The sequence below is a fragment of the Buteo buteo genome, chromosome 2, assembly GCF_964188355.1.
Source record: "Buteo buteo chromosome 2, bButBut1.hap1.1, whole genome shotgun sequence".
NCBI classification, from domain to species: domain Eukaryota; kingdom Metazoa; phylum Chordata; class Aves; order Accipitriformes; family Accipitridae; genus Buteo; species Buteo buteo.
Window position 1 is genome coordinate 68,358,079 of NC_134172.1, and position 15,866 is coordinate 68,373,944.

The window sequence follows — 15,866 nt, forward strand, 5'->3', positions numbered from 1 at the left end:
GACTTCATGCCTGAGCTCTGTCTCTACTTAGAATTGGGTGCTGACAAAATTGCCATTTCCGCTTGTTGAATCAATTTTAGCTTTGAAACAGACTCACATCTAGTAGGCTTTGGAAAAATCTTCCCTTATTTTATAAATAGCTTCCTTTTTTATCATTTCACAATCAGCTGAAACGAATGGGTCAGTGTGGTGCTGGTGAAAGGCAGGCAGCCAAAGCGGGCTAATGGCACCACCTGCTTGTGGTTCAAAGGCTGAGTGTCTCCTGTGCAGAGCCTGGCATTGCAGTGGAAGTGTTTGATGGTCTCGTAGAGGGAATGGGTAGGAGTTGTATAAAAGCTGCAAATTTCACCTGTTTATTTCTACTTAGAATACATAGTGCTGTTTCTGTTGGGGGACAGGAGGAGAAAGGAAGAAAATGTACAGTGTTGGTTGCAACCTAAGTGTGTATTTTCCCCGTCACCTGCAAACTTCAAACTGCGAGGATCAGAGCCCACGAGAAGGTGTGTGTGGACAGCACCACCACCAAATTCAGTGTACTGATAGTATTGGGAAGAATTTAAGCTGGCCGTTTCACCCAGACTGATAGGATCTCTCCTGACATTCACAAGAATTATTTCTCCCTCCTCAGTGTTTTTGTGTCCTAAACAGTCAGTGTTTGGGAGCTGAAAGGGCAGAATTTACTGCCTTTCCTGAGCTCTGGGTTTATCTCTTAGCCAGTACAGCCACTCACTGGGGGCAGTGAAAGCTCTGGTAATTATTTGAGAGTAATTTTTTTCTTAGGATTTTTATGCTAGAATTTCTTTGTACAAGTGTCTCTGGCCTCTGCAACTCGCAGCCATGTGCATTCTCCAGTTGACTGTGAAGTCTTCTGCACTAAAAAAGATGAAAGGTTTTTAATCCAATTGCTCAAAACCTTTGAAATTGTTTTCATTAATACCCATTTAATTCAAATGCTTGGTAACAGCCTAGAAAATCCTTTTATTACAAATGCCATACCTTAGTCCCTCAGTAGATAAGTAACCGATTAGGTTTTCCCCAAAGTATTTAGGCTCTCTGATAATAAAGCCTGCAGCAAAACTAACCTGGCACTACTGATATTTTAGGGTTACGAAAAGGGCAAAACAAATCAGATTCTTTAAATACCACAAACGAGCAAAACGGAGCACAAGCCATTTTTTCCCTTTGTAGGCCATCTTATCGAGACATCTCAATTTCAGAGCTGGATACTGAATCGGGACATTAAAAATTTAAAAAAAAAAAAATCCCCAGCAAGAGCAAAGCCAGAAGCACGCATCTTAATTGTTGCTGCCAGAGCGCTTCAAGGGAGGAGATCAAAACCTCACGGATAAAGAGAAACCCGCCAGGACTGAAAGGCCACGCTACTGAAGGCGGGAATTAAAATGCGGGCACTGATTTAGGGGGCGAGTACATTAACGCTGAGGCATAAAGGCCCGCGGTGTCTCGCTGGCAGAGGGGCCGACCGGGCCTGGCCGTGGGCACCCACCGCGGGGTGGGCACCCACGGGCGCTCACAGCCGGGGCGGGGCCCGCGGCAGCGTGAAGCCGAGCGGCCTCAGGGGCCTTTCGGGAGGAACCCGGCGGCGGAGCCCTCCCGCCCGCCACGGCCCCACAGGCCGCCTGTAGCAACGCGGTGCCCCGGGCGGTTGCTAGGGGCGGGCCGGGGTGCACTTCCTGCCGGGCGGGAACCACTTCCGGGGCGGCGAGGCCTGGCCGAGCGGGGCGGTGAGCGGGTCGGGCCGCGGCGAAGGGGAGGTCGGGGGGTCTTGGGGGCGCGGGGGTCGGGGTCTGGAGCGGCAGGAGAGGTCTGGAGCGGCGCGGGGATCTGCTGGAAAGGTCTCTGTTGGGAAGGGTGGAGCGGTGGCCTCAGCATGGCGCTGCCCCCCCTCTCTCCCCGGGGAAGCGGGTGGGAGAGCCTCGGGTGCAGGGGAGCCTCGCTAGCTCCGTGGCGGCCCGCTCCTCCTGCTGCAGCCAGGGCTTGAGGGAAGAAACGGCACAGAGCTGTTCTCTCGAGAAGGGAGGAGGAACTCTGGCTGTCCACCGCTCTGAGGCTGCACAGCTGCTTTTCCTTACAGCCCCCGGGCACGGCCGGCGAACACGGCTGCCTGGCCCGTCAGCCTACAGACGGGCTCCTCGGCCTCACTAATTGTCATGTTTTCAGCGGTGTTAAGCACACGCAAGCCCCCCCGAAGTCAATATGAATTGGCGAGTCTCCATCCCAACACCTACAAAGTCATTTCAGAAATGCAGCGCGAGGGTTTTTTTGCCTCATCCTTTGATGGAAGCTTTTGTGTTCTGCACCGATACTGTTGCTCCTTATTCCCACCCCAAGAGCAAGCTAATATATATTACTTGAAGTGCTCCTGTGGCTTTGTCCTACACTAATCATTTATATAGTCTTGAAGATGCCAGCTGGGAAACACAGGACAGCAAAAAGAAAGGTTTGAGTCTGTCCTGGCTCTATTGAGATGGCTAGTTTATGGCCATGGCCCTGAAAACACATGGTTATTTATCATAGGGCCTGATCTGTGCCCAGGGGGGCAGCTGCATCATCTTCCAGAGGTGTCGCTGAGCAAAAGTGTGAGCCTGCAGCCCTGAGTAGGCCCTCACTGGTTCAGTGGTACAACTCTGGCTTTGTTACAGGACCGAGTCCTTTGAGGGGGGGGGATAGCTAGCTTGCTGTAAAACCCTAATAGAGGCAAGACTGAATATTTTTTAAAAAATAGTCAAAATCAATTCCTGTAGTGCAGTGCAACTGTTTGTGACCTATTTCTGCTGTTATGTTCCAATGAGATGGCTAGGCTTGTGGGGAGAGGTGGTAGCTGCTCTTAAACTAAATGAGTAAGCTGGAGGGGTGGGGGGGAAGCTTCCTCTCAGGGTCTGAAATAGGAGTACTGATCTTTAAGTGCAATTTAAGAACAATTACTTTGTGTAACCATGTTAATAGGTGAGGTGGTCTGAGGAAAAAGGTGGTTGATGACCTGTGGAGAAGAAGAAATGTTAGCTAAGGAAGAGGTGGTGAAACTGTTAGCTTCTCGGGAACAGGGAGGAAGACTCCATTATCCTCCAGGGACGTGTTGGATTAGCTGCAAGGCAACGTGCAAGGAGGTAGTGCTCTCAGTGAGAAAACTCACTTTGCAAGTTTTGCATTCAGTGCGGAAGGCGGCGTGCCTGACGCTGTGCCCTGGTTCCCCAGTGTTCAACTTTGGCCTGCTTGTTTGTGTAAGGTTTAGCCTCCTTGCGTGTGCAGGTTTGGGCATTGTGTTAACCAGAGGAGGTTTTTTTTTTAAATTGGAGAATTTTGCTAATATTAGTTTAGCTCCACTCATAGCAGGAAAACTAATGGTCCGAATGTGGGTTGCCTGCTGTGGCTACTGTGCAAGCAAGGACACTCTACTATGACTAGTTGGACCATGATGTCAGGTCTTCTCTGAGCATATTTCATGGGTTAGTACTTAAAATGATAGTGGCAGCTGCTACCAGCCTGTGTGAGAGCTCTCAATGCTGGTTGTGTCACCTGGGGTTTGTTAGAAAATTACTACTACCCTCAAGGGAGGTGAAATGGAAAAGGGGAAAGGAGGGGAGACTTGTGGAAGATGAGGATGGAGATTTTTTTGTGCTCATTGTATTGGTTTCCTTTTCTGGTTTATTTCTGTATGTTGTGTTTCAGGTGTATGAGTCAGGATTATCAGTAGGAGTTTGTCCTGAGAAAATTCTGGGCGAGGAATGAAGCAACATCCCTTCCTGCCCTGTTTGAGGAAGGGAGTGGGCAAGAATAACGTTTTCAAAAGATATCCCAATAAATAAAGTCAAGATAAAATACAACTCAGGGGTGAAGTTTCCCATGATTCTGTTTCTTGCTTAGGAACTGCTGCCTTAGTGGATTGGAGGAGACGGTGTTTTAAAAGTTAAAAGCAGTTAGGGATGAGCCACTTTTATGCATGCTTTGTTGACACTGTTGCATGTCCAGTGCAGCCTTTGGGTCTGTGTTGGGACTTGCTGAGCCTGAGTGTCGCAGCATGTATTCTGACTTCATGTACGGGTCCCATGCAGCCCTTGCTTATTGAATTTTAATCAGAATTTGAAAAATTTTTTTCACTGAAGTACAGACCTGGAAGGGACTGCGAAAGGTCACCTATTCTTATCTCCTGATTCAAAGGCAGGATTATATATACTCACACCCCATCCCAGGCAAATGTTTATCTGATCTGCTCTTCCAAATTACCAGTAATAGGGCTTCCACAGTCCCTGTATTCCACTGGCTGGCAGTCCGTGCAGTTGGGAATTTTTTCCTGTCTTTTAAAATTCAGAATAATATCCCATACTTCAGCTGAATTAAAACAAAATAATTATTTCTTGTAATTTATACCACTCCTTTTTGTATGTCCCCAAATGACGTTTGCCTCTTACGCAATGGCATTGAGTTGTTGATTGATTCTCAAATTTATCAACTATAACTTTACTCAAATTATACTCTAAGTTTACCATCTTTCTGAACTGGGTCACATCTGCAGATTGTAGAAATCTCCTCCTAGCCTGAGAAGTATAGAGCCTGCTTTGGAGATAATTTCTAGGAGGCAGATTATTACCATTCAACTGAAACGTGCATGCAGCACAATCTCAGACCCAAGCTTTAGTAATACAGAGAATTGTAAGTATCAATAAGGGGTGCTGATTCAGTAAGTACACACCAGGATCATCCAGGTCAGGAAAACTGAGTAAGACAGTAATCACAACTGAGTTCTGATGGCATCTCAGACTAATTGAATTTCCCTTTTGGGACTTTGTGGTGTACTCCAGCAGTTCTGGCAGGAGAGTTCTCCATTATTGTAGAAAGCCATTAGTCATTCATAGAATAAATTGACAACTCCATTAGCAAAAGACAAAGGAAGGAAGAAGGGATGGTCTCGTGGCTGAGAAACTAGCTTGGAACCCAGGAGATCTATATTTAACTCTGCCACAAACTACCTCTGTGACCATCGCAAGGTATATAGATCTTAGTTTAACCAGCTACTAAAGCCATGCTTAACTTTAAAAACATAACTTGTTCCTCTCTCTTCAACAGATCTACCTTCTGTCTGGTTTATTTTAGCAGTTGGTTTTGTACACCATCTAAAACCACAAGGCTGTGACCACATATACGATGTAAGTAAAAATGAATAATAGTCCCCTTGCATGCATGATCAGCTTCAGGGAAAAGTGTATTCTTGCTTATTAAGCTTTTCCATTATTTTTTTATGAATATTGTTCCTATTTTGTTTCTCTTGCCCTCACCTGCAAATGCACTAATACTAGTATTAGAAGACTATTTTCTTAGGCAGGTGGTGAAAGAAAAGCATCCAAATAAAATGCAAGTTTAATTTCCCTCTTTGTTATTGGGTCTGTAGGTCAAGGGTGTCTTCAGAAAACCTGCATGAGGTAGTCTGTCATTTTTTGATAATAGAAAGTGAATACCAGAAAGCATGATGCAAATAATTGCTCTTTATTTTTTCCCCCTTGTAGTAACCAGTATTCTTGAGAGCATTAGAGGAGAAGAAGGGTGCACTCACGATGGCTGCCGAGTTGGATTTCTCCCCACCTGAAATCCCTGAGCCCACATTCATGGAGAATGTGCTACGCTACGGACTTTTCTTCGGAGCCATTTTCCAGCTTATCTGTGTGCTAGCCATAATCCTGCCAGTTTCAAAGTCCCATAAGACAGTAAGCAGTGCTTTTTAATATTGATACAGATGGGCAGAGTCAGAGAAAATAGGATGGGAGGGGACTTGTGGTAGCTAATGGAGACACAGTGGTCTGCCCCTGGGATTGATGACAGTTTCATTGTTCATTCTCTTTCCTTCCTTCTAGCTTTTCCGCCTCCAGCTTTTGTCTTATGATTTACCCCCAGATCAGAAAGTCAAGAACAAATACCTGAGCCAGGGTCTCTCTGAATATCAGTGAAAAAAGTGACGTAAAGCACTAGCAAGGTGTGCTAAATGTACATGCTGTTCCTCGGTGCACTGTGAAGGCTTTAGTCCCAACCCCATATTGTCATCCTACTGCTGATTTGCTCTATTAATTGCCAGGCAGGGTGTCCCCTTTGCAGGACCTGCCTTTCAGGAAGTGACTTTAGGCTCTAGTTTGCGTGTGATTTTTGGAAACAAGATACAGGTGAAATTTCTAGTATATTCTAACGTGAGGAAGGCAGTTTTCAGTACCGGCACCCAGTCCCGTGCAGCAAGAGGAGGGTCCTTTGATGCAGTTAGTACAGGAGAATGTTAAAGTGAAAGGTTGAGGGGAGCTACAGGACACTGATTCCTCTAGAGTGGGCCACAGTGGGACGTCCTGCATCTACCTGGCTTTTCCGATAAGACAGCTGCATGTGCTTGGTAATGCCTGTGCTGCTGAGGACAGATATTTCGGTGTTGGTGATCAGGCTGCAAGTTTGGTGGTTTGATATGGATTTTGTCTAAATGTGTGTGCTATATTGTCACTAACAACTCAGCATGGGAAGTTTTGTTTTCAAGCTATCTTTATTGCCATGTTTGCTCCCTCTTGTGCAGAGGAAGCATGGAAATTTTCAGCCTATCTGAGGAAGGGAATGCCTGAGGGTGAGGTATAGTGGGATGTATACAGTTCATGACCCAACTCTTTCACCTTTAACTGCTGGTCTGCTGTGAAGTTGTGTTGACATACTGGATTAGTGATGCTGCCCCAGCATGGGTGCATGCTCCCTCCCGCTAGTCCTGCAGCAGGAGCTGCAGCTCCCAGCAGGGAGATGAAGCAGGTGGCTGCCAGTCACAATGCATTGCAACTCTTGCACCGTTATTCTGCAGCCACCAGCACCCATCTGTCAGAGTCCATGGTTTCTTTCCCCTGATAAATTTTTGAGAAATTGAGTAGCCTGATTCTTGAAAGCTGAAGAGAGCAAGAGCTTTATTTTGAAGTAGGAAACTGAAGACCAGGCCCCCAGTTAAAACAATAAAGCTCAAGGTCCTGTTACTGTTTAAGTTCGCAAGCATGCTTTGATGTTAACATGCTCTACTTTTTATTTTCTCCATATGTATACTGTCCTCTTGATTTACTGTCCTTATAAGTAATTTACAAGACCGTAAACACTAGCAGCTACCCCTCCAGATCTCAGGAATGATGCTTGAGTCTGGGTAGGATACTGAGGAACCTCTCTGTCTTGGAGGCTTCAGGCTTTGAAGTCTACCTTGGTTTGAACATTAGAAGGCAGCAGTGTTCACTTTACGGCAGCAACACACTGCATCCCTGACTAATAACTGCATGTTGCTCCATTTCTCCAGAGCCTGCCAGCTCCCCATGCACCGATTAAAGCCTTTGGAAAGCCAGCCAAATCTCCTTCCTTGGAAAGCCACACAGATGTGAACTGTAATAGCCCAGTAACTTGAGAGACGTTTGAACCAAGCTCCTTGATTAAAAGGATACTGTCAGATGCTCGCCTCCCCCTCCATTATCTGGAGCACTGTCTTGGAAGCTTGAAACTAGCACGTCTTGCTCAGCCATTTTTTGTGTGTCCTTTTCCAGTTGGCACACTCTGACTGATAGAAACCAAGATGCTAAAGCAATATTTATACTCAAATGCATTTAATGAAAGGAGGCAATCTGCATGTGTGCGCTTTCTCAGATGAGACTGGCGCTGTTCCCTTGTGTTTTTACAAGATAACTAGACTTTATTTCCCATGGCTGAAATATTATCTGTCATCTCCCCTGAAGGAAACAAGCAGCATATCTAAGCATTCCTTGCTAGTCCAGGTGAAGAAAGCTTTGCCTGCAATTCCCTCCATGGATTTGGGGCTTGGTTTAGAGGCTCTGAACTTTACATTCTTACTACTGTTTTGGTGAATACTTTTTGTCTTGCACATGATAACGATTAACATTTGGCAGAAATACCTGCTGAATGTTTCCATGCACACTGATGATTATATGGTATCTTCTCCTTTTCCTAATTTGAATAGTTTTCACTTAGTGTTGATTTTCTTCTTGCCTTTAAAGTTGGTTTTGTTTTTCTTCTCCAAAGCCTGTTTTAGACACTTAAGCTTTTAACAGCTTCTCTGGTAACAAGCTGTTTCTGTGCATAAACTCACACTCATCAAAAAGCACATGCGGAAGAAGCAGAGATGGTGCTGCTCAAGTCTCATTAAATGTGGACTCAGTTTGATATAGATGTGTTCCAACAGAGATACCCAGCACTTGCTTCCTTTGGCTTATGCTCAAATTCCTAAAGTCAGCTGTCAGCAAATTGTAAAAAAAAGTTACTGACTGTTTCTTAATTGATTCTTGTAGGACTCGGACAGTTTTGAGCCTAAGAATTCAGAGACAGTGAAGAAGCCAAAGGCAACTGCTCCACAGATAAGCAAGAAACCCAAGAAGGAAACCAAAAAGAAACGATAAAGGCATGACCGATGAGCCTCAAAAGACAAAATAATCACCTGTAATCATGCTTCCTCGGAGATGACATCAAAGGCAACTAGCTATATTAAATGGTTTTCTAGCATTGCCATGCTTTACCTTTTGGGGACAAGGGAGAAGGAACTTACTAGAGTGAAAGGGGTGGGGTTCTGCCATAGTTTTCTTACAAGCAAAGAGGACTTCACATGTCCAGGACTTCATTTGACATCATTAATGTGTCAGTCACCATTAAAGTGAATTCTGTCATTTCTGATGGGTAGAGAGGGCTGTTGTCCTAGCTCCTCCACGCTGGCTAGGATTTGTAGTAAAGTCCCGGTGGAAGGTGGAGCATGGGTTTGCTACTTTGGATACTGGTTTGTGTTGTATTTTTTGAAGGCAGAGGGATCAAATGGATCAAGGATACCACACTACACAGCTTTGTATTCATCTCTGTTGTCATCTAGTCTGAAATACATAGCTGCATTTTATGGTTTAATAATAATGTCTTTGTCATATTCTTTAATTCTTTAGGTAATAACTCATCAGATTCCAGACTGCTGTAGATGAAAGCTTTCATTTCCCCAGCGTCGCTACCTCTTTCTTACTCCCCACCCATGCACTTTTCCTTTCCATTCCCACCCTTGAAAGCAGGTGCATTTCAGGGAATTGAGGCTGTGGTGGGGACTGCAATGACTACAAGAATTAGGGAATGATGTGATTCTGGAAGGTGCGGAATTTAATGCCTGTGCTAATGGGGTGCTCTTGGAAACTTGGGAAGACCAATTACTGCACGTTGGAGAAAAGCTGCTCTGAGGCGGGAGTCTCAGAGTGCTGCGTTGGTCATGTATCGAACAGCACTGTCTCGCTGTACTGTTGATAAACCCTCCTGTCAGCTAGCCACATCCTAACCATGTGCTCCGTTTCAACACAGCTGGGGTTTGTTGCATTTGCAAACTCCCTCCCAGCCTTACCTGCTATAGTTTGCTGCATCTCCTCTTGCTGAATTCTTCCTGAAGTTAAATACAATCTCAGCCTGAGGAGATGTGGTATTTTAAGATCCAAGGGATGGCAAGCTGGCTGTGTAGCATGACTATATGGCAAGAGACATATACACTATGTTCCTTCAGGCTCTGGCTTTCCAGGCCCAGGGACAATCTAGTATTAGATTTAAATATGGCTAGACAGGACTGGAAAGTAATAGGTGGTGACGTAGCCACAGAGTCTCTGTAGGGCAGCTCGAGCTTCCTGATGCCAGCTCACATCTTGGTTTGTTTGATCACGAATGAGTCAATGGGAGGAGAACCTGCTCTTTTAGGCGCACCCAGCATTCAGAGCAGCTTTGAAGGAAAGGGTTCTCTTTGGCAGGGCTGCAAGTCTGCGATCCTTTTTGCATACATAGACTCCCATCCTCGATTCACAAATGCCTCATGAGCCCAGATATGGTAGCAGTGTTGTGCTGCATGTTCTTTAAGAGGAGTTGAACAACACGTTTACAGAAACCATCAGTGCTGAGAAACGGCCACGTTCTCTGCTCACTCTTGCTTTAGGCGGGTGAGACCGATGGATCCCAGTACCAGTTTGATTCTAACCTCTCACTGCTTCCCTGCTCCAGGCTCTCTGCTTCTCTTAACCAGAGTGCTGACACCAAGTTGCACTTCTTAAAATCCATCTTAGAGCTCTGCTTTAAATTCAGCATTTTCTTCTTTTTTTTTTTTGAGCTACATAAAGGCAATACTAGGAGGACAGAACAAAGCGTGGGAGACACAGACACTCTTAACTTTGCTTTAAGCTCTCAGTACAAGGAAACATTATGAAAACTTCCCACGCAAATAACAAAGAACAATATTGTGCTATGAGTTTCCATTTCGGACCTGTGTTCCTGTCTATGATCTGCAGGGGAAAGAAAAGCATTGCCACTGCCCTAGATAGGTACTGCAGATCACTTCTTCCATTTTAATAAATGAAGAAGGTAGTGGCTTTATCTAACAACTCTGGCTTTCTGCAGGTTACCTAAAAGGGGGGTTTAATGCTTTAACGGAATTACAACTGTTGAAAGAGTAGCACACACATTACCTGAAATACAGGAGCACTTCTACAGCTAAGAACCAGTTAGCAATGAGCACTGTGTGGTTGTTACCTGAAATAGCAGGCTACTACATCAACATCTACATCTAGCTATTTGCTGGCTGGCTTACTCACTGCTAATGATATTGGATATTGCGGGTTGTTTTTGTTGGGGGGAAGAGGGATTAAGATAAATTTCCCAGTCTGTTCCTAGCAGCTTTATACCTATTTGAATGCTCGTTAGCTGAATTTACAGTATGTTTTTAGAGATTACCAATATCCCATGTATTTTAGTTTGTCTTGAAACATGTAATAAATACAATCGGAATCTCTTTGTTTAAAAAGAAATCTCTTTTTGAAGTTGTGCTGCCTCTTTCCATGCATTCATTGTGAAAGTTGCCAGAACTCTTAAGACTATAGGAACACAGGGATATAAATAACCTATTCATAAAAATGATCCATTAAGGGAAAGTCTTTCAGATCCTTTAATCTGAGAAATTGGTTAGTTAATACTGTCAGGCATGTGCGTATCTGTGTTTGACTTGGAAGTAGCAAACTATCTCCCAGTACAGCTTCACCTTCCTAGAAGGAAGGAGGAAATAGCGTGATGACTAAATTAATTTGCCTCTCATGAGAGATTTTGGCACCAAGAGCCCCCATGAAGGTAGCAATAATAAAGGCATCATTTGTTAATAATATGAGCAGAGGATTAGATGGGGATTCACTAGACTGGTAATAGGAATTTTCAGTAGCCCCTCAGTGTGTGATTGTAGCTCAGGTTTGCAGGGCTGGAGCGTGGAGCTGTCTGGTGGCTCTTCTTGGCTTGGTTAAGGCAGGCGTGGTAGCCAAGCTCTGGCATGCGTCTGTTGGTTCCCTCACCAGAAAACCAAAACGAGTGGACTGGTGTGGTGAGTCCTTTAATTCCCAAGCACTTTTCTCCAGGCCGTTTAGCAATTAACATCCCAAAGAGAGCTGAAGACCTCATTAACTCACTTTTATTGAAGGGGAGTTTTTCAAAGGTCTGCCTCCAGATACCAGCCAGTAGGCAGCACCTCTGTGAACAGCACCTTGCTCTGCCACCCAAAGGCCAGGAGCTGGGCTGAGAGCTGGGTTTGTTACGAATATTTGTTATGAAATTCCTTTCCTTCAACAGGCCAAGCCTCAGCTCTGAAGAAACACGGCTGGGAGTTGAGAATTCCTTGCTTCGTTTTTGATCATGTTCAAGCAGCTCTGCGTCTCCGGCCACGCTCATCTGGAGCTGTGGCCATCGCCGTCCCCTTGAGCTGTCCCACGCTCACAATGCATCCTTGTGCTCCTCCAGTGCAAGCAGCACAATCCCTTGAGACAGGCTAATAAGTAGCTCGTGACTGGAGTTCCAGTTCACATAGTTCAATTAAATCCCTGTTAATCTTGTTCAGACCTAATTTACTTTCATTCTCATACACACACTTCCCTCAGCTTCAGAGAGATTCTGGTGAGCTTCCCTACTGACAGGAACTGGAGAGCCTGAGGCCATCTTTGAAGAGGACTGATGTTTGCAGAGCAGCCCCCTTGCCGAGTCAATAAGCTATGATTATTTCCCAGCCTGTCATGAAGAATGTGAAAATATTCCTTCAGCATTTGGATTTCAGGGAGGGTCAAGGCTGCATGTGACGGTGCTCGAGGAGAAAATGAGGAAGCTGTAGGAGGGGAGGACCTGCTCAGTATCTCTGTTTCCCAGGGCACTGCTGAACTGCTCCCCTGTGTATGTGTGTGAATTTTTGGACAGCTGAGAGCTGGGGTGCTGGACTTCTCTCTTGGGAGCCTCTCTTACACACTGATACTTCTTTCAGGCAGAAGTTATGTTGTTCACAGTCTGTGGCCTGTGGGGATCGAGATGACTGTATTGATTTAGTTGTTTGTTTATTAATCTCATGAGGCATCAGAGACTGACTACAGCGAGAAAATGGGATGATGAATGGAGAATGCTGGAGTACAGAGCATGGCTGCTTGTTTGATGATTAGGTTGATTGCCAGCTTTGGCACTGGGAAGGGATCTGACCCTCCTCCTCTTCCTCATCCAACCAGAAGGGATGATTCGGTTGGGGAGCATACTCTTTCTCTCTGGCAAGAGACATGGGCTGTAATCAATGTTTGTGTTTCTCCTTAAATTGGCAGTTACTGCAGGTCCAAGGTCCTGCTCTTCTCCTCTGGTAGTTTGTGGCTTTTGAGCGGTTGTTTGTGGGGGCGTTTTCTGGCTTTTGGTACTCAGGCCAGTGTGCAGTAGCTGGTCTAAATGTCTCTTGCTTGGCAATTGCAGAGCAATGAACTTATCTTCTTGACTCTCCCTTGAAATTCAGCTGATTTTCCCATTTCATGTTGATTCTTCCCAATTCACCCACTGTGATTCACCCCCATGCCCCCTCTTGTTGCTTCCACCCTGTAGACTCATGTCTGTTGCAATTCTTCTGTCCTTGCAGCCAGATTTTACCTATCAGTGACAGACTGTGGGTATCACCTGCTGTTACAAGGACTGATACAGAAAAAGAATACGTAGAGAACTATCCAGGATGGATGTCCCCTTGTGATCAGCCTCATCAGCATGTTTCTCTTCCCTGATGATTTTTTCAACCAGCAGATGCAACTGCTGGGGAAGGACAGCTCTCCACCTTGGAAGCCCCGGGTATACCCAGGAAGCTGTGCCATCCACACCAGCCTACCCCTGAGCCATGAGGAGTTAAAACGATCAAATATTACGCTTCCTAGCTCTTGTGATAAGTGAGTGCTACAGTGCTGTGCATGCTCCACACCACCCGTTCAGATCTTGCTCTTCACCAGCACACACAGATTTGTCTTGTGCAATCCCCAACCTCTCACAGTGCTTGCTTCCCTCCTCCCAGCTTCCTTGGTTTCATTTAGTGCCTGGAGGCGCCCGTGTGGCTTTGATGCTCCTTGCACCCTGCTTTGCTGGAGCCATGAGCAGCCACGCACCGGGAAACCACAGTCCCACCGAGGACCACAGCGACGCAGAGCGGGTGGTTGGAGCAGAGAGGCTGACAGGTTCCTCCATGGCTCGAGTCCAGCATTTTTGGCTGGTAGGTACAAGGTAAACCTGCTTTGGATCACATCTTTGCTTTTTAAAAACAGCTGTTGCCTGGCTGATGTCTCTCGTCGCGCTTGAAGAACTCAGCTCCCAAATGGGGGATGCTGTGGGTGGAGGGGTTTGATTCTTCATGTCTTCAGTTCTAGATAAGGACCTGTGTCCCTAGCACCATGCAGTCCTATTTACATGCTAAATGCAGTATTCCTTATTTGTGAAAACGGCACTCTGGAGATCCCCTTGTTTCTTGCCAGAAGGCTGTCCGAGCGTCTGACGTGCCATCCCTGTAAGCATCAAGTTAAGCCAGTCCCAGTTCATGGACTGGGGCCATGGAAGACATCAGCTCTGGCCTGAGACGTCTTATATTTTGCCCAAGCTGAGGCTACAACCCAGGTGTCCCTGGCTCCAAGGCTAGTTCCTACTGCCTTCCCTTTGGCCACTGCTTCTGCAAAAGCCATCCCAAGCTTGCAAATTGACCTCGTCAGAAGCCAAAGTCCAGAGTACGACAGGCACCCGTGAGCTCTCACACAGCAAAGCCGCTCCCTCCACTTAGGGAACCAGTTCCAGACGCTTCCTGCTGTTATTTGTGCCTCTGCTCCAGCAGCACGGGCAGGAGCCATGCTGGAGCCGTGCTGCTGGCATGGGGCTTGTAGGGTTATGTCCCTCTGGCTCCCTGAGGGCAGCTCTTGCACATCAGTGTTTGCTGGGTGGCCCCATGCTGTAGTGGACGGCTGGACCGTGGTTGCTGGGGTCTGTGTGGGAGAGGGTCCTCGTGGCTGTGGTCCCCACGGAGCGCTACTTGTGATGCCACGGTGGCTCCTTTGGGTGGCTGAAGCAGATGTTCCCAAGCGTCAGACCTCTGTGGTGAAGAGAATCGCAGGGGGAGCAGTTTTTGAGAGAAGGGCAGAAGCTGCAACCATTTCTGCTCCCTACCTCCCCCCTTACTTAGCTCACTTCAAACTGAGCATGGATCCAAATGTCATATGGTTTAAATTTTTCAGATTCAGACTTTGGCCTCCTTAGCCCATCCCTCACTCGAAGGACCAAGACTGGATGATTAAGGGGAAACACCCTTGTGTCTGCTCCGGCTCCGCTTGGCGCAGGCTGCAGCCGCTTGCGGGCCGGTAAGCAGCCGGGTGCTGGCAGGGAGGCTGCCTGGGACTCCTCTGCCGCCGAGGGAATGCCACAGCCCCCAGGGCAGGGTTGCCTGGATGTGGCTACCAGAGCTTTGCACTAGCCAGCCATCCCTCTGCTGCTCTGTTAGCAAAGCAAGCCAGAACAAGGGGTATAAATCTCATCTGGACAAGTTTCCTTGGGCTTTTTTGAACCGCTCTTTTCTATTGATACTGAGACTGGCCAAAAAGCAGAATTTCCACCACTGGGAAATGCTAGCATTTTGTGTGCGGCTTTTCTGCTGAGCTGAGGCAAGAAGCAGAGGTGTCGGATTTTTGCCCAAATGAGCTATTCCAAGATATGTAATTCAGATTGTATCAAAACATCGTATTTTATCAGTCAAAAACCTGACGGAAATGTTGTGCCTCTATTGAACATGCAGATAATTTCCCCCCACAGCTGTTGAACTTGGTGCCTCCTTATCAAACATTTGCACATCACTGACTCAGTGGTTTTCCCCCCCTCCGCTCTCCCCCCCTCCCCACGGTCCTTTCCCCCAGGGAATTTTGCAGTGACACTTCCTGGCTGGGGCCACCTCGGTACTGGGGTTAAGGGCCCCTTTTGCACAGCAGATTGTCACCGCACTGAGGGACACGACTGAGGCCTGAGCTGTCCTGAGTCCTCCTGGTGACTTCTCAGCTGGCCCCTTCTATTCTACAACCTGCGGGACGCTGGCGTTTGCCCCTCGGCTCCTGCAGCCCTGTTGCCAAGTGCGGGAGCGAATGGCCAGAATTAGCATTTCTGCCATGAAATATGGCCGAATGGCTCGTACTGCAGGAGTTATTCTGGTCAATCCCCCTTAGTAAATCAGCTCATGAGCTCATAACTGCAGCTTCCCTGGCGGGGCTGGTGGTGCCGATCATTTGCCATCACACGCTCACTATTTGCAGGGCTGTAAAGCTCAATGATCGTAAAATCTCAGGGCAAGAGCCGTGGCTGCTTCTGCGTCTGTCCAGCATCTCAAACACAACCATTATATTATTAATAGTAATAATTTGTGCAAATATATTTGGAATTTGCAGTGAACAAAATGCAACTAGCCTCAGGAACAGAACCCATTAGACAAAACTTATTCACGCTTGCCAAGGGGATGCTTAAAAATAAATCTGGCTGGAGATGAATAGATGTTTTGTTGTAAA

General features: G+C 46.6%; 1 protein-coding gene across 3 annotated transcripts; it reads left to right on the plus strand.

Annotated features, from left to right (window-relative positions):
* The first annotated feature begins 1,693 nt into the window (after positions 1-1,693).
* Positions 1,694-10,823, plus strand: MANBAL (mannosidase beta like). Of its 3 annotated transcripts, none has more exons than XM_075059481.1 (4): positions 1,694-1,742; positions 5,083-5,162; positions 5,520-5,717; positions 8,307-10,823. In XM_075059481.1, exons 3-4 carry the CDS (start codon positions 5,568-5,570, stop codon positions 8,412-8,414), a joined length of 258 nt encoding a protein of 85 aa, XP_074915582.1. In that variant the 5' UTR covers positions 1,694-1,742; positions 5,083-5,162; positions 5,520-5,567; the 3' UTR covers positions 8,415-10,823. The 3 variants fall into 3 exon arrangements, with proteins under 3 accessions (XP_074915582.1, XP_074915601.1, XP_074915591.1); XM_075059500.1 differs by having other exon boundaries at positions 1,729-1,750; XM_075059490.1 differs by lacking the exon at positions 1,694-1,742 and adding an exon at positions 2,971-3,125.
* Positions 10,824-15,866: the final 5,043 nt, after the last annotated feature.